This window comes from Pristiophorus japonicus, chromosome 3, assembly GCF_044704955.1.
Source record: "Pristiophorus japonicus isolate sPriJap1 chromosome 3, sPriJap1.hap1, whole genome shotgun sequence".
NCBI lineage: Eukaryota > Metazoa > Chordata > Chondrichthyes > Pristiophoridae > Pristiophorus > Pristiophorus japonicus.
Window position 1 is genome coordinate 155,830,926 of NC_091979.1, and position 19,753 is coordinate 155,850,678.

Below are 19,753 nucleotides of genomic sequence, written 5' to 3' on the forward strand. Positions count from 1 at the left end.
GAAATCCACTACAATTAAAGGGACAGTTCCATACTATTAAGCAATGTAACAAGCATTGTAAGGTAGAGACTAAAAGCGTAATGGATTATGTAACGTGTGAAACTGACCATGTAAAATGTGTAACTGATAATTGGAATTGTATGCATGCAACCAGCGAGGAAAAGTCACGTGATTATGTACAATGTGTAATTGATGATTTGAACTGTGTATATGCAACCAGCAAGGAAAAGTCACGCGATCGCGATCGGACCCCTAGAGTGTCCATCATAAGTAAGGAACAGCTGTGCAATGCAAGATTCCCACCATACGCAGCCAATGCAGTGGACAGACACCCATCGGGTGCTCACAGGTCCAGCGAGCTACCCAATGCAGTAGCCTGCATCCCGGGGACCAGAGTCAGGCACCACGAAATGTGGCCACAAGCAGCCAACACACACGAGCTGCGAGGCAAGTGACCTCAGCAGGGCAAAGGCACCGGTAGTGATACCATGTCCTGGCTCGGCTCCATCTCTCAGGCAACTGATGGCATCAACAGCCATGAGACTGAGGGAGCAGACTGCCCCAAGGCCATACCCCTAGATGTAGGGTCACCGGCCAATGTTTCCCCAGAGGAAACAAGCACCAGCCAGGATTACGAACCAATCGACACTCAGGCCAGCGAGTCAGCAGTTCCTTATGCAGTGCCACACGACAGCTCCTCAGAGAGCAGCTGGGAACCAGGGCATAAAGAAAGGACGAGGCGGGGGGGGGGGGGTGCGTCGCAGACATCCGTGAACCTGCCTGCCGCTAGGGACCATGGCAACAGCTCCGATAGCAGGTTATGTGAGCCAACCCACTCCCCACTGCCAGCACCAGGCACTGAGCCTCCACCAGACTGTAGGGACACCACCCAGCAGCTCTGGAACTAGCCGTCCTTACGCACCTGTGACCGCATCGACCAGGCATCTAACATTCTTGTTGCACCACGGAACCACACAAAAAAAAAAGAAATGCAAAACCCACTCACCTGAACTTGTAGGTACATGAATGCCAGGAGCCTCCGCCACACCAATGTGGGAAGGGTGGGTGGGCGGGGGGGAGAATGGAGTGGTCAGGAACACACACACACAAACAGCACACTACTGCACAAACGACCTACCCAAGGTTGAGCCGGTCCATCAGACAGAACCCATATAGAGCTAAGCCCAGAGCATAGTTAATGCAGAGGTGATTTGCACTGAGGGTTCAGGGGGGGAATGATGTCATGTATCTTACATGGCCACTGTTGGTACTATATCGAGGTGTGCCACCAGAGGGTACAGCAATGGGAGACTCGTAGGTTACCTGTACAGGTGAGCCTGGCTTAGTGTAAAAGGCAGGCCACCAGGTGTGATCCTCACTCTGGAGTTAACTAATAAAGGACTAAGGTCACTACAGTTCAAGTACAACACACTGCCTCATGGAGTCATTGTTAGAGCATCTAAGGACACAACAGTTCCTGTGAGATATTTATATGAAAATAATGAAATTTCATCTCAATGAGCTTTGTTTCTGGTTCACCATCTTACTTCTCCTTATTTTCAGGATCACAAGTAGGAAAACCTGCCTGGTGTGATAACTATAATAGCTTAGTACATGGCATAGAGTTTGGGGGCTGAGGATTGACATTTAAACACTACCACAACGTTCTTCCACCATCTGACTCAGCTTTCCAAATTGCACCACATAAAAATTATTTTTACTTGTGGGTTTTTTTTCTTCAAAGTGAATTACTATACTTTTTCAGACAAATGATGGTGACACGTAGGCTTGGTAATATTGAAAGATTGCCCCGTTATTATTTCCTCTGATTGGAAGAAACGGGATCCTTGATGCTTCTGTGAAAATCAACCTATCCAGGCACATGGGTGCAGAATTCAGCGTTTTCGATAGTGCAAAATGGGCGGAATCATAACAGCCACCCATGATACTGCCGTCAGTAGAAGTGAATATCAGGCGGTATGTATACCACAACGCCCATTTAGCGCTACCGTTCAAGACAACTTTCTACTTCATGATTTTTTTAAATGGGAGACTTTCCTTCTTTTTTTTGCTGTGCTCATTAACCTGCAGGGATATTCGTGCTGGAGAATTAAGCACTTCATATTTCAAGCACTCAATGTCAGCAACAGGTAAAGAGCAGCTAGATACAGAGTAACCGCAGTTTTGTGCTTTCGGCCTTTGCCTAACAGATGCTGGAAAGCTGCCCTAACTTATTTCACATCAGACCCATGCAGCCAACAGGCAGAAGACTTTTATTCCATCAGTATGTGCTGAATTTAAACCAAGTCCCAGAGGTGAAAGGTCGGTGTCTAATCTACTGCACAATCCAGTTCCTCTAATGGGAGATTTCTGATGTACAGTTTACAGCATAGAAAGTGCCCTGCAAAGTTGATGCCAGAATAACTTGCATTCCCAGTTGTCGACATTGTATATAACTCACCAGTTATATCACGAGGAGTGAAATCTGTTCATTAACTATATCAGTTTACAACAACAACTTGGATTTATATAGAGCCTTTAATATAGTAAACATTTCCTAAGGCGCTTAAAACAGAGAATTACCACAAGAGTTAAAACATAATGTCAGCTGTGGCTCAGTTGGTAGCATCCTCACCTCTGGGGTCACAAGGTTGTGGGTTCAAGTCCCACTCCATAAGACTTGAGTACAAAAATCTAGGCTGCCAGTCTAATGCAGCATTGATGGAATGCTGCACTGTCAGAGATGGCGTCTTTCCGATGAGACATTAAACCAAAGCCCCATCTGCTCTCTCAGGTGGATGTAAAAGATCCCATGGCATATTTCGAAGAAGAGCAGGAGAGTTCTCTCCTGTGTCCTGGCCAACATTTATCCCTCAATTAACATTACTAAAAAAACAGATGATCTGGTCATTATCACATTGTTATTTGTGGGAGCTTCTGTGCACAAGTTGGTTGCTGTGTTTCTTACATTACAACAGTGACCACATTCAAAAAAGTACTTCATTGGCTGTGAAGTGCTTTAGGACATCCGGTGATTGTGAAAGGCGCTATATAAATGCAAGTTTTTCTTTTTCATTCTTAAAGTAAAAGGGTCACCTCACCTGGATAGGTTCTGGAGACAGTTGGACAACATGTTGCAAACGTTCATTGTGATGGTGCCGTGATTCTTCCTCATAGACAATATCCCTTTCAGCCTGTGGAAGGCTCAGGAAGCGTAGGATAGTGCACAGATTTTCCCACAAAGTTCTGTTCTCCGGAGTCGGGTTTTCTTTCCAACGGAGCAGCTCGCACAGCCATCCCTGTGACAGAAAGATGGAGGTTTCACAAAAGTAACAAACCATTTTAATCTGTCTGGTGAACAAGTTAAACAAAGCGTTGCTCTGTGCCTCACTAATTTCTGATTCGGTACAGATAAATGGTAGAATTGCTATTGTAGAGTTATAGCAACATTTCAGGTAGAAAATACATCCGAGTTCATATGTATTCAGTTGAAAAACAGCTAAATGAAGATAAATCAATGAATCGATTGATTGTGTTTGCAGAGTAAATTTGTTTTTGTTTATCAATAGTTTAACACGGACAGACTACTCCCAGATAAATCTTAACACAATCAAAGCCTTTGTTTTTTTGACAATTGGATGCAAGTTAGAGATAGCAAGCAAGAAGAAAAAGAAATGTACTTTGTAACAGGGCTGCCTCGCTAGCAACATGAATCTAGCAAGATGGAAAGTGCAGAAGGCCATTTGGAGGGAGTCCAACACGGTGGTGGCCATTGAGTCTGTTGTAATTTTCATAATAACTATATTTATGAGCAGTTTCAAAAAGATGCAATTATTACAGTACCCAAGAGTTGGACCCATGTAGTTTCTGGCTCACATGATAGGTTTGCAAGATGATAAAGCTTCTTTGCCCAATTGTATCACATAGTTTGAGTATGCAAACCACACCAAAATGCTTATCAGTCAAACAGAAATCCAAATGTATTATATTTTCAAATGTATTTACAGTCTTATATTTCATAATACAGTAAACTCTCATTTACCAGATTGTTTGGGGATTCGGCAACTCTGGGTAAACAAATTTTCCGATAGGGCGAGTTAATATTTGAAGGTGCTAGAACCACCCACAAAATATTTTATATATCGTATCGTATAGATCTTGATCCGCTCTTTCCAATGAGGTATTCAGATTGAAAAGCAATTCATAACTTTTCGAAATATAAAACAAATAATTGACAAGTGCTAAATTTATACAGTCGAATAAATAAAATGAAGATTTAGTTCATGTTATTTGAATGTGAACGTATTAGAATAAATGAAAATTGATTCATAACTTTTCAAAATTTAAAATAAATGTCTAATAAATAAATGAAACAAAATATTTAGTTCATGTTATTTTATTTTATTCTGTTAAATTTGCTTATTCTGCCATTGCTTCTTCTTCAATTGCTACTTCTGCCAATGTTTCTTTGTCTGCAGATGCTACTTTTTCTGCGTTGACATTTGAGATTGATTTTTAAAATAGCGATCTTATATCTGCTTGTTTAAATGAATTCATTTTCTTCTTAATTAAAATGTTGTGGATGATATGAGTTGCAGAACCTCGTGAGAAGTAAAATGAGAATTCTCCTCAAAAAAACCAACGCCATATTTCATTGCTTCTTCAGCATGTGTCCAAGTCTTTTTTTGTTTTTCTTCAATTTCATTGTCTGAATCGCTCATCTCTTCGTCAGATTTGTCTTTATTGGTGACTATGCCGATAAGTTCCTCGTCAGTATAAGTTTGTGTTACATCTGTTTTGATGTCACCACTTAGCAATGTCATCTTCTGCTAAGGATTTAAGTGCATTTGCTTCATGTGCACTGCTGACAATCTCCACGATTTCTTTTACAGCCTGTTTTTTATTAGCCCGTACATGAAAACCTTCAAATTCTTCGTCATCAGAAGCACTGTCTTCAAATATGACATTGGGCCACAACTTGCACCAACGCTTCTTCAATGTAATTTTTTTTACTTCTCTCCATGCCAGCGAACATGCCTAGATGGCATTTTTAATATTGTATGCGCTCTTGAAATCAGAGATTGATTAATCGCTATTAATTAATTTGTGCATGAAGTTATTCCTATAGTGGCACTTTAAGTTTTGTATGACACCCTGATCCATAGGTTGAATGAGCAAGGTCACATTAGGGGGGAAATTGCATGTAAAGATGTTGTCACAACTAGACACTATTTTTGACTCATGCGGGTGTGCACTTTCCATTAGGTTTGCCTATTTTCTTCATGTTTTCTCGAAGTTGGGGCACGAATTCTGTTGAAAATCATTCCATGAATATGTCCTTGTCCATCCACGCACTTTTCTGAGCTTTATAGCTAACTGTAAATGAGTAATTCCTTTTAAAGCACGTGGTTTCCTTGATTTGCCAATCACTAAAAGTGGAAGTCTGTGTTCTCCAGAGGCATTGGCACAATTCAAGATTGTTAACCTCTCCTTATTCATTTTAAAGCCTACAGCTTCCTTCTCCCCTACTGCAGCCAATGTAGCAGTTGGCAAACACTTCCATAGTAAGTCAGTCTCATCGGCGTCGTATATTTGATCTGCAGTCAATTTCTTTTCCTGCACCATTTCAGCAAATATTCTTGAATAATTCTGTGCGGCCTCATTGTCTGCTGATTTTTTTTCGCCCGTCACATCCAGCTGGCGAATGCCGTGGCGATGCTTAAAACCTGTGAGCCAGCCTTCTGAAAAAATGCACTCTTCAGTTAAATTCATTTTCATCTTGAAATCCTTGGCCTTTGCTGTAATCATTGGCCCTGAAATTGCCACACCTTCAGACCGTTTCAAAGAAAACCATTCATAAAGCACTTGGTCTAGTTTGTCAAGCTTCAGCTTTCACAAATCCTTGTGGGACATTGCCTTCACAGAAGATTCAGAAGCAGCGGTGAAACTTTCTAAATCTTTCTTTTGCTTCTTGATATCATAAACTGTCGATGATCCAACTTCATATTAGTTCATCAAAGTACGCACACTTCTGCTAGCTTCAGACTTCTTTATAATTTCTAATTTCTGCTGAATGTTCACTACTTTTTGTTTCCTAATGCTGCATTTGCTTTTAGTGCTGTCAGAAGGCATTTTAAATTGTTTGATTTCAGGGTGTTTTGAACAAGTACACTCGACAGACTGATGCATTGCAATGAACTGCTTTCAATGTGTGTGACAGTTGAAAAGTGAGCAAGAAGTCCATGCCTGCATCAAATTATGTGTAATTGAGCAACCTGTCCACATTTGCGATAGTTGAAATGAGCGAGATATTCACGTGTGTGACAGTTAAATTGCCGAATCTCGCAATATTTTAAATTCCGTTACGGCGGGTTTTCTGTTACATTCGTATCCGGGTAAACGAGAGTTTACTGTACCAATGATTTTGTGACTGAGCTCTCATTTAGTCTTGCATGGTATGATAAACATTGTGTATATATTCTTTCTGTTACAAGAAAGAATTATTGTGATATTTTTAATTATCTTACTACTTCACATCTAATCATTCCCAGCAAGGATTTGGGCTTACAAAGGTTAACCTTTTATTTTAATACTACTCTGGCTATGGTTATAAATCTCCTCCCTGGTTAATTTGCCTATTTTTAGACTGAGATTATGATTAAGTGGCTTTAAAAAAATGCTTGCTTACTCACTGGCAACTAATGACACTAGGTTTTACTTAGGAACCCCCAATTATTGTTAAATATACAGTACAGAGTCTTAACAATATTTGCTGTGGTACTAGTCCAGGACAAGGAAAAATTATTAAATTTTGGGACCAATTTTCAGGCCCCACCACAATGTGAAGGTTTTGGAATGTCACATTTATATTGCATAGGAATGTAGGAACAGGAGTAGGCCATTCAGCTCCTTGAGCCTGTTCTGCCTTTCAATTAGATCATTGCTGATCTGCACCTTAACTCTCTTTACTTATCTTTGATCCATATCCTTGATACTCTTACCGAACAAAAATCTATCGATTTAAATCTCTGATCACCACAATACAGGAAGGATGTGATTACACGAAAGAGGGTACAGAGGAGATTTACAAGGATGTTGCCAGGACTGCCCCGACCTATGTGAGAACACCACCACAGGTTGGGTCTATAAATAGAGCAGGAGCACTGGGCCCTGGAACATCATGGGCCGCCGCAACCTGTGTGAGAACACCACCACAGGTCGGGGCTATAAATAGAGCAGGAGCACTGGGCCCTGGAACATCATGAGCCGCCGCAACCTATGTGAGAACACCACCGCAGGTCGGGGCTATAAATAGAGCAGGAGCACTGGGCCCCGGAACATCGTGGGCCGCCGCAACCTGTGTGAGAACACCACCACAGGTCGGGGCTATAAATAGAGCAGGAGCACTGGGCCCTGGAACATCGTGGGCGAAGGTGCGGCGAATGAGGGTACAGGGCCCAGAAGAGCCGAGGACTCAGGGGCAGTACGGGCCTGCCCACACTGCGATATGTGTGCGCACTAGGTCTGTGCAGCAGGGCAGGTCTCCAGTTGCCCTGGTTAATCCTTGCCACTGGATAAAGGCGTAGCTCTGCAAACCCGTTAAAAAAATCCACGCATAGGCATCTTCCACCCTCTCAATTGGAGTTCAGGACTGGAACATCGGGTCCTTCATTGAAACATCTGTGAACTCTTGTGGAAGCAAGTCATCCTCGTTCGAGGGAGTGCCTATGATGAGCCAGGACTGGAGAATTTTAGCTGTGAGGAAAGATTGGATAGGCTGGGGTTGTTTTCTTTGGTACATATGAGGGGAGACTTAATTGAGGTCTATAAAATTATGAGGGGCCGAGATAGAGTGGATAGGAAGGACCTATTTCCCTGAGCCGAGGTGTCAATAACCAGGGGGCATCGATTTAAAGTAATTGGTAGAAGGATTAGAGGGGAGTTGAGGAGAATTTTTTTCACCCAGAGGGTGGTGGGGTTCTGGAACTCACTGCCTTAAAGGGTGGTAGAGGCAGAAACCCTCTTCGCATTTAAAAAGTACTTGGATATGCACTTGAAATGCAGTAACCTACAAAGTTACGGAGCTAGAGCTGGAAAGTGGGATTAGGCTGGATAGCTCTTTTTCAGCAGGCACAGACACAATGGGCCAAATGTCCTCCTTTTATGCTGTAAATTTCTATGATTCTATAAAATTTCAATTGACTCAGCATTTACAGCCTTTTGGGGGGGAGAGTTCCAGATTTCCACTAACCTTTGTGTGAAAAAGGCTTCCTTATTTCACTTGAGTGGCCTAGCTCTAATTTGTCTTGTATTCCCCACAAGAGGAAATGGTTTCTCTGTATCTATTCTATTGAATTCCTTTACCATTTTAAATAACTCAATTAGATCACCCCTCAACCTTCGAAACTCAAGGGAATGCAAACCAAGTTTATACAACCTACCCTCAGAATTTAACCCTTTTAGCCCCGGTATCATTCTGGTGAATCTGCAGTGCACCCACTCCAAGACCACTATGTCCTTCCTGAGGTGCGGTGTCCAAAACTTAACGCAATAATCCAGATGGACTCTGACTAAGCCTCTGTACAACTGAAGCATCACTTCGTCTCCTTCCCTCCTTCCCTTGAGATAAAGGCCAACAATCAATGAGTCTTTTTGATTACTTTTTGTATCTGCACTCTGGCTTTTGGTAATTTGTGCACACAGATGTCCAAATCCCTTTTGCTCCTCTACAGTTTCTAATCTCTCACTATTAAGAAAATATTTTGATTTGTCTTTCTTGGATGCAAAGTGGTTTACCTCATACTTCCCCAAATTGCCACAGATTTGCCCATTCAATTAATATACCTATGTCCCTTTGTAACTTCCTGCTCCCATCTACAAAACGTACTGCGCCTCTTAACTTATTTTTATCTGCAAACTTGGATATAAAACTCTCTATTCTTTCATCTGAGTCATTAAATATGATGAAAACTGAGGCCTTAGTATGTTTAGCATACTGGCGACACTGTCCAAAATTTGAAGGAATGGACTTTTCATAGAATCATACAGCACAGAAGGATGCCAATCGGCCCATCATGACTGTGTCCGCTCTTTGGTAGAGCTATTAAGTTAGTCTCACTCCCCTGCTCTTCCCCCACAGCCCTGCCAATTTTTTCCCTTCAAGTATTTATCCCATTCTGTTTTGAATGTTACTATTAAAACTGCTTCCACCGCCCTTTCAGGCAATGAATTTCAGATCACAACAACTCACTGCATAAAAAATGTTTCTTCATATTGCCTCTGGTCATTTTGCCAATCACCTTAAATCTGTGTCCTCTGGTTACTGACCCATCTGCGACAGGAGACAGGTTTTCCTTATTTACTCTATCAGAACCTTTCACCTATATCAAATCTCTTATCCTTCTCTGCTCTAAGGTGAACAACCCCAGCTTCTCCAGTCTCTCCACATAACGGAAGTCCCTCTTCACTGGTACCATTCTCGTGCATCACTTCTGCACCCTCTCTAAGACCTTGACATCCTTCCTAAAATGTGGTGGCCCAGAATCGAACACAATACTCTAGATGAGGCCTATGCAGTGGTTTATAAAGGTATAGCATAACTTCCTTTCTATTCTACTCTATTCCTCTACTTTGAGGACTGCCAATCTTTTAATACCTCCTCTTTATCTATTTTTATTCTATCCAATATCGCTACTGCCTCCTATATTGCTACATTGGCAGCATCCTCTTCTCTAGTGAAGACAGATGGAAAGTACTCATTTAGTATCTCAGTCCTTTTTTAATTCCCAATTCCCCCTTTTCTCCTGGCCTCTCCTGCAATTGCTTTGATATGTTTCCACATGTGCCAGTATTCCGCCTGTACCTCACCTAGGTGACTATTCTTAATGCATGTCCCAGGATAGTGAGCTTTTGTAAGTTATAGACTCTGCCTTTGACTCGAGTGTTCTTGACTCCATTCCGCAGCATGCGTCCTGCCACCACCTCAGTGAGACCCCAACACTGCAACGAGGTAGAAAAAGCCATAAGACAACTAAAAAACAACAAGGCTACAAGAGCGGATGGAATCCCCGCTGAGACACTGAAGTATGGTGGAGAGGCACCGCTGGTGCGAATACATGACCTCATCTCTCTCATCTGGAGGGAGGAGAGCATGCTGGGAGATCTCAGAGATGCAGTGATCATGACCATCTTTAAAAAAGGGGACAAGTCTGACTGCGGCAACTACAGAGGAATCTCCCTGCTATCAGCCACTGGGAAAGTCGTCGCTAGAGTCCTCCTCAACCGTCTTCTCCCTGTGGCCGAAGAGCTCCTCCCGGATTCGCAGTGCAGATTTCGTCCCCTCTGGGGCACAACGGACATGATTTTTGCAGCACGACAGCTGCAGGAAAAATGCAGGGAACAGCGGCAGCCGTTATACATGGCCTTCTTCGACCTTACAAAGGCCTTTGACATTGTCAACCGCGAGGGTCTATGGAGCATCCTCCTCCATTTTGGATGCCCCCAAAAGTACGTCACCAGCCTCCGCCTGCTCCGTGATGGCATGCAGGCCGTGATCCTTACCAACAGGTCCATCACAGACCCAATCCACGTCCGGACCGGGGTCAAGCAAGGCTGCGTCATCGCCCCAACCCTCTTCTCAATCTTCCTCGCTGCCATGCTCCACCTCACAGTTGACAAGCTCCCCGCTGGAGTGGAACTAAACTACAGAACCAGTGGGAACCTGTTCAACCTTCGCTGTCTCCAGGCCAGGTCAAAGACCACTGCAACCTCTGTCGTCGAGCTACAGTACGCGGGCGACGCCTGCGTCTGCGCACACACAGAGGTTGAACTCCAGGACATAGACGATGTATTTACTGAGGCGTACGAAAGCATGGGCCTTACGCTAAACATCAGTAAGACAAAGGTCCTCCAGCAGCTTGTCCATCCACGGCGTGGCCCTGGACAATGTGGACCACTTCCCTTATCTTGGGAGCCTCCTATCAACAAGAGCAGGTATTGACGTCGAGATCCAACAGCGTCTCCAGTGTGCCAGTGCAGTCTTCGGCCGCCTGAGGAAAAGAGTGTTTGAAGACCAGGCCCTCAAAACTGTCACCAAGCACATGGTCTACAGGGCCGTAGTAATACCCGCCCTCCTGTATGGCTCAGAGATGTGGGCAATGTACAATAGACACCTCAAGTCACTGGAGAAATACCACCAACGATACCTCCGCAAGATCCTACAAATCCTCGGGGAGGACAGATGCACCAACATTAGTGTCCTCATCCAGGCCAACATCCCCAGCATTGAAGCACTGACCACACTTGATCAGCTCCGCTGGGCAGCTCACATAGTCTGCATGCCAGAAACAAGACTCTCAAAGCAAGCACTCTAATCGGAACTCGTCCACGGCAAACGAGTCAAAGTGGACAGCGGAAATGTTACAAGGACACCCTCAAAGCCTCCCAGATAAAGTGCGACATCCCCACTGATACTTGGGAGTACCTGGCCAAAGACCGCCCTATGTGGAGGAAGTGCATTCGGGAGGGCGCTGAGCACCTCGAGTCTCGTCGCCAAGAGCATGCAGAAATCAAGCGCATCCAGCGGAAGGAGCGTGCGGCAAACCAGACTCCCCGCCCACCCTTTCCTTCAACCACTGTCTGGCCCACCTGTGACAGAGACTGTGGTTCTCGTATTGGACTGTGCAGCCACCTAAGAACTCATGCTAAGAGTGGAAGCAAGTCTTCCTCGATTCTGAGGGACTGCCTATGATGATGATAACCACAGCAGACACCATAGCTGAGCCTGATTTTGTTCTCAATCAACTAGGACAATTAAAATGAAAGGTAGTCTTTCCCGATGAGTTATTTATAAAATGCATCACACACTATTAAATGAGCCACACAGTATATTGCTGGTTTATACAGATCAGGAAAGTCCTGGATTTGATCTCTCGTCTGTTTTTAGTCAGCTCATCTCAGTTAAGGAAATGGGATATTATAAATGGACACAGCGCCCCTGGGCAAGGGAAGGGAAAAATCAGCCAGGGTCCGACTACTGATTGCTATCCAGTGATCATTGCTGGAAATTATACAAATTCCAGCAATGATTAAGAATAGTCACCTAGGTGAGGTACAGGAGGAATACTGGCACATGTGGAACTATATCAAAGCAATTGCAGGAGGGGAGAGGAGAAAAGGGGGAAATGGGAATAAAAATACATTTAGATGGTAACCTGAACAGGCCACATTCATAGCTATGTTTCCAACTGTCTTTGGCATCTATAAGGTGCTTTACTGTTGGCAGGTTGCAGAAGGTACAACTTGCTGACATCAGAAGAGAGAGTTTACCAAGCCATCTTCCAGAATACCATTAAATTGGTCAATGGAGTTTGAGGATGACTCATGAAGCAAGGGCCCCAGAGTAGAAAGTTATTACAATTGTTTTTAACATTTTGGGGTTCTTATCACAGCCTTTACGATGAGTTGAAGCTATCAAAGGATCACTCACAAAACTGTTGACTTTGGTTGGACCTGAGAACAACAGGATTTAGCAACCTGCCATACCTCTCTAAACAATCTTGCAGGCACTATGCAACTCTGCTGAATTTCAAATTCACCATGAGGTGCTCTTGCATTTTCTTTTGCAAAGCTAACTTGTGGGACAACTGCATATTCCAAATCTTTTTGCAGCATTGCAGTGGGTTTGAAAATGTGCTGTTCTACCATGTACAAGAAGCACAAAGCTATCTGTTGGCTAAAATTCCTCCAATGGAGCAGCGAGTTTGCTCCAGTGCAGAATGCCTCCAGCATTTGTAACAAACAGAGGGAGTGCTTCAGTACCCTTGTCATAAACCTTTGCCCCCTGCCAGTGATAATTCCGGAAATTCAGGATGAACTACAATATAGGAAAGTGCGCACACAAGAATGAGACGAGTTACCCTTTTTTGAGACCTTTCATTTTCTGCGCCCCAGCTTAAAATGGAGCAAACTCACAACATTGGGTAACAGTTGACATTATTGCATCCTAATCAATTAGAGGTTCAAAAAATACACCTGAACACCTTTGAAGTGGCAGTCAATCCATGACCAAATTGTGCACACATGTATCATAAGAACATAAGAAATAGGAGCAGGAGTAGGCCACCTGGCCCCTCGGGCCTGCTCCGCCATTTAATAAGATCATGGCTGATCTGATCATGGACTCAGCTCCACTTCCCTGCTCGCTCTCCATAACCCTTTATTCCCTTATCACACAAAAATCTGTCTATCTCCGCCTTAAATGACGCAGCCTCCACACCTTAAAAAAACCTCTCGCATGCGCAGAATGGCCGTTGTTATGGACGCTGTCCTTGCACGACTGAAAAAACCGCTAACGCCCATTTCACATCGCTACGGCTAACGCCCAAATTATAAAGTGAAAACTAGCGGGTTTGAAAATGGGTGATATTCTGGCAATCACAAAAACCTATATAAACGCTAATGCTGGAAATATCACCCACTTTTGGGTGATTTGGACACTAATGCAAAGTCTAGCCCCATATCTTTTGTTGTGTATAACCAAGCAAGATATGTATAATGATTATTTTGTTATGATTACTTCTTCATTCAGGAGGAAGAAGTGTAATATAGAGCTCCCACTAGTGGACTACTGCTCCACCTAGTGGACTACTGTGGTAATGCAACTATTCATGTAAATACAATAACCTGAAGTTCCTGTAGAGCCACCTTGTGTGTCGTGTGCTTAGTGATATTGTAAAGAATATATCACAAAGGGGTACTTGTAGATGCTGGTGTTCCCATGTGCTTGTTGTCCTTCGAGGTGGTAAAGGTCACGGCTTTGGGAGGGACTGCCGAAGAAGCATCTTGTAGATGGTACACACTGCAGCCATTGTGCGACAGCGGTGGAGAGCGTGAATATTTAAAGTGGTGGATGGGGTGCCAATCAAATGGGCTGCTTTGTCCTGGATGGTGTCGAGCTTCTTGAGTGTTGTTGGAGCTGCACTCATCCAGGAAAGTGGAGTGTATTCCATCACATTCTTGACTTGTGCCTTGTAGATGGTGGAAAGGCTTTGGGGAATCAGGAGATGAGACACTCACCACAGAATACCCAGCCTCTGACCCGCTCTTGTTGCCACAGTATTTATGTGGCTAGTGCAGTTAAGTTTCTGGTTACTGGTGACCCCCAGGATGTTGATGGTGGGGGATTCAGTGATAGTAATGCCCTTGAATGTCAACGAGAGGTGGTTAGACTGTCGCTTGTTGGAGATAGTCATTGCCTGACACTTGTGTGGTGCGAATATTACTTGCCACTTATCAGCCCAAGCTTGAATGTCATCCTGGGCTTGCTGCATGCAGGCATGGGCTGCTTCATTATCTAAGGAGTTGCAAATGGAACTGAACACTGTGCAATCATCAGTGAACATCCCCACTTCTGACCTTTTTAATGGAGGGAAGGTCAGTGATGAAGCAGCTGAATATGGTTGGGCCTACTACACTGCCCTGAGAAATTCCTGCAGCGATGTCCTGGGGCTGAGATGATTGACATCCGACAACCACAACCATTTTCCTTTCTGCTAAGTATAATTCCAGTCACTGGAAAGTTTTCCCCTGATTCTCATTGACTTCAATTTTACTAATGCTCCTTGATGCCACACTCAGTCAAATGCTGCCTTGATGTCAAGGGCAGTCACTCTCACCTCACCTCACCTTTGGTTCCCTCATGGTTATTGAGGATAATACTGGGATAACTACACAGATGGTAATTGTGGTGAGGTTAGTCTTTTCTTGTGTTACTCTGGAAGCAGGATTGTGTTAGATATCTGACGATTTATTATTGCTGGGACAACTCGTTAGGTGTACAAAAAAGAAACCAACTCCTGAAGGTGGGCCCATACCCTTTTTTTAACATTGAGAAATCTTAATGAAGAACCAAGGCCATAGTGCAGGACATAACTAAAGTTGTAAAGAGTAAGAGAAATGAGGTAATCAAGAAATTGTGGTAAAGTGACATTAACTTTGGGTTTTGAAAGACTAGGAGTCAGAGAAAAGTAAGGATTTCAGGCCCTGGGGCTGAGATGATTAGAGTAAGAGATGATGTAATGATTCTCAATTTCAACTCAGTAAAGATGCAGATAGGAGAAAGAGCATGAAGGATGTTTTATTTGGAGCATGGACATCAATTGTGTTCTCGATTTTCATGGAGTTAGCTAGGATGGTCATTAATTCTGGGATTTAAGTGCTGGTCACTAATCAACCCTTCTGTGTCACACTAACCTTTCTCAGAATTTTTGTCCTAACTGCTGGAATTCAGGCTTGGTATCAGACTATGTTATTTGCTACTTTAGCAGGGAGAAAGAAGAAGGGAGTTGACCAAGATCTCTGTTGTAAGAAGGCAATCATCTTAAAGATAGTAACAGAGCTTAAGATGGACAAGAACAATTGGTTTGACTGAGCTTATATGTAACAGACTGTGTACGAGCCAAAATTTGGACTTGGTAACAATTTGCATAAAACAGAACATTGACAGGAATTTGCTGCTATTGTGGCTATATTTGTGTGGATTTGCCCGTTTCTATTCCAAATTTGCAGTTAAAAATTTAAATAGAATTTTAAAATTTCATTAGGCACTGTAATGTAATGACTATCTGTCCCACCTGTGACAGTGACAGTGGCTCTCATATTGGACTGTTCAGCCACCTAGGGACTCATTTTAAGAGTGGAAGCAAGTCTTCCTCGATTCCGAGCGACCGCCTATGAATGAATCGGGGGGGGGGGGCAAAAAATATGTTTTGTGATGGTTTTATTTTTGTAAAGTCTAAGACCCAAGACTACTGGATTCTTCCAAACCTGCAACAAGAGTGTCCAGTGTGAGAAAACAATATGACATTAGAGACACTGTGAATATATTGTTAGTTCAAAGAATCAATCTCTGGAATTCTATTAGGGAAAACAGAACAAAATTATTCATATGGTGTTTAAGTCCCCAGCTCCAAGAGAAAAAGCCATTTTAATAACTACCAAGAAAATAATTTCCATTCGAAAACATTCCCCGTTCTACAAGCATAGAGTTCATTTTGAAACCTTAATATATTAGCGTAAAAATTTCAAGTTGAAAACTTTGAAATAGAGTATCTTCAAAAACAAGAAGAAAATTCCATGGTTTGTGAATATTTACTATAATCTTGTACGCTGTGCTGTGTTATGAAAAAAATGTTCTCCCACATAATATCCCAAACATTGAGAGCAAACCGAGAAGAGAGCTCGCCTTTGTCCCACAAAGCAAATTCACATAAATACATGCAACGTTCTACGTAATGAAATTTGGATGGTTATATTCGTACCACAGAGCAGCACTGGTGACAGCCAATAGAGAGGTATTTACCCTGAAAACTATATTTGATTTGAAATATTCAGAAACATTTAGATGTTTTACATAATTAGCATAATCTCTTGAGGTTGTTAAAACTAAACCCTTCTAATGCCAACTATTCTTTTGATATCATTCATACTTTTTTTTACTGTGGGGCTGAAATTGCCCTTTTCTATAAGGCTCATGGGCAGCTGAAAGTGGCGGCCACGAGTCGGTACGGAATGGCCGCCTAGTCTCCGCGGAGGAGCTGCCATTTTTATAATTGCCCTTCCTCAGGTTTGGAGCGGTGTAGGGGACCACTCCGCCCGTTTTACCACCACAGTGTACACGCACCGACCCCTTCCCGGAATTGCCCCGTGGGAGCGGCGCCGCCACCGGCCGGTGCTCCTGACAGCTTTTGCTGTCGGTACCCTTTGTGTGTCTTGGTAGCACGGCCGCCCTTACAGGGGAGGTGGCACTGTCGGCGATGCCATGTTATTTTTTTCTGTCGGCCGGCTGCCAGGTTGGGCCGACAATTATGGCCACGGGTTCGGCATAAACTCTCCCTGATGGCCCAGCGTTTGCCAATAAAGTGGCTGCAGATTTCGCAGTGGCCCTACCCTTTAACTAATGGGGTGGAACGTTGTGATGTGCCAGCGCGATGATGTCATCACTGCGGCGCTGATGACTTCGAGCATTGGCAATTCTGACCGCCCCTACTGCTTCCCCACTAGTGACGGACACTCCGTTCTGCCCCCACTTATGCCCCGCCCCCCAAAAAAGCACAGTACTGAATTTCTCCGGTTTGGCCGCCCCATGCATTGGGCAGCTGGAACACTTCAAGAGCGGTAGGTGTGACTCGTTTCGGGCGGTGGGCAATTTCGGCCCTTATGAGTTTTAACACTATAGCCTATAAATTACTGGTTGAGATATTTGTTTAGGAATGTTTATCACCTCAGGTGAAAAAAAGCAGACAAATGAATGGCATTACAAACATGCTACGAATTTCTATGCTAATATTGCAGCCATTTCAAGGCCATCATGTAGCACACCACCAAGTTGGAAGGTGATAGAACAAATCAAGTAGCTCTGGTTAGGTGACAGCTATCTTGCGTTTGGACAGCCTGTGGATTACAGAAGGAAGAGAAGACAGGGAGGCAAAGTAATTGTTTGCTATAATTTCAAATTTGATACATTTAATATAACTTTATATTGCTACTCGAAGCTTTTGAAACTCTGCACGGTATTAGCTGCATAGTTTCTATTGTACAGGGAAAAGTAGGATGTTTTACAGAAGAACATAAGAAATAAGAGCTGGAGTAGGCCATTTGGCCCTTCGAGCCTGCTCCACCATTCAATAAGATCATGGCTGATCCGATCATGGACGCAGCACCACTTCCCTGCCCGCTCCCCATAACTCTTTACTCCCTTATCACTCAAAAATCTGTCTATATCCGCCTTAAATATATTCAATGATCCAGCCTCCACAGCTCTCTGGGGCAGAGAATTCCATAGATTTACAACCCTCAGAGAAGAAATTCCTCCTCATCTCAGTTTTAAATGGGCAGCCCCTTATTCTGAGACTATGTCCCCTAGTTTTATTTTCCTCTATGAGTGGAAATATCCTCTCTGCATCTCCTCATTATCTTATATGTTTCGATAAGATCACCTCTCATTCCTCTGAACTCTGATGAGTATAGGTCCAAAGTACTCAACTTATCTTCACAAGTCAACCCACTCATCACCGGAATCAACCTAGTGAACCTTCTCTGAACAGCCTCCAATGCAAGTATATCCTTCCTTAAATACGGAGACCAAAACTACGCAATACTCTAGGTGTGGTCTCACCAATACTCTGTACAGTTGTAGCAGGACTTCTCTGCTTTTATACTCTACGCCCCTTGCAATAAAGGCCAACATTCCATTTGCCTTCCTGATCGCTTGCTGTGCCTGCATACTAATATTTTGTGTTTCATGCACAACCCCAGGTCCCTCTGTACTGCAGCACTTTGCAATTTTTCTCCGTTTAAATTATAATTTGCTTTTCTATTTTTTCTGCCAAAGTGGACAACCTCACATTTTACCACATTATACTCCGTCTGTCAAATTTTTGCTCACTCACTTAGCCTGTCTGTATCCCTTTGCAGATTTTTTGTGTCCTCCTCACAATTTGTTTTCCCACCCATCTTTGTATCATCAGCAAACTTGGCTACATTACACTCGGTCCCTTCATCAAAGTCATTAATATAGATTGTAAACAGTTGAGGCCCCAGCACCGATCTCTGCGGTACCCCACTAGTTACTGTTTGCCAAGCGGAAAATGACCCATTTATTCCGACTCTCTATTTTCTGTTAGTTAGCCAATACTCTATCCATGCTAATATATTACCCCCAACCCCGTGAACTTTTATCTTGTGCAGTAACCTTTTATGTGGCACTTTATCGAATGCTTTCTGGAAATCCAAATACACCACATCCACTGGTTCTCCCTTATCCACCCTGCTTGTTACATTCTCAAAGAACTCCAGCAAATTTGTCAAACATGATTTCCTTTTGATAAAATCATGCTGACTCTGCTTGATTGAATTATGCTTTTCCAAATGTCCTGCTACTGCTTCCTTAATAATGAACTCCAACATTTTTCCAATGACAGATGTTAGGCTAACTGGTCTATAGTTTCCTGCTTTCTGTCTGCCTTCTTTTTTAAATAGGAGCGTTACATTTGCGGTTTTCCAAACCACTGGGACCTCCTCAGAATCCAGGGAAATTTGGTAGATTACAACCAATGCATCCACTATCTCTGCAGCCACTTCTTTTAAGACACTCGAATGTAAGCGATCAGATCCAGGGGACTTGTCCGCCTTTAGTCCCATTGGCTAGAATTTGCAGTGGCTCACCGCCCAGTTTCTGTTGGCCGTTTTGGGCGATAACCGGGTCAGTGAGAAATTGCCCAGCTGAGTTACGCCGGCGGTTTCGAAGTACTGCTGAGGAGTGGACCACCTACATACACTGTACACAGATTACCATGGCGTGATATTTGGCTCAGCGGTGACCCGTAGGTAAGTATAAAAATAACAGCCCACGAGAATCAGCAGAGCTGGTCGGTAGGTGAGTCGCCCTGCAAGAAAAAGGTAAGTAATTGTTTTTTTACTAATTATTTTAAAATTCTATTGTAGTGATTTATGTTAAAAGGGTCCTGAAAATGTTTTTATGATTTTTATGTTATGTTTTTTGAAAAAATCTTTTTAGTGTATTTTTCCTCCTAGGCCCAACCCGTAGCCTCAGGGTAGGTTTTTAGTAAATTTATTAATTATCGCCCATTTTCCTTAAGAACCATCCAATTGACCCAAAAATGACCTTTCTCACTGAGAATTGGGGTGCAACACCCATTTTTTTCGCTGGGCGGATTTTGGGGGAAGTTTTCGC

At 43.3% G+C, this 19,753-nt stretch overlaps 1 protein-coding gene across 1 annotated transcript in view; it reads right to left on the reverse strand.

The window, feature by feature from the left end:
* The window catches only part of satb2 (SATB homeobox 2), a 217,625-nt gene that overhangs the window by 86,501 nt on the left and 111,371 nt on the right, over positions 1-19,753 (reverse strand). Inside the window, exon 9 of the mRNA XM_070874828.1 lies at positions 3,102-3,299. Coding sequence (XP_070730929.1) covers positions 3,102-3,299 — 198 coding nt within the window. The remainder of the gene's footprint in view (positions 1-3,101; positions 3,300-19,753) is intronic.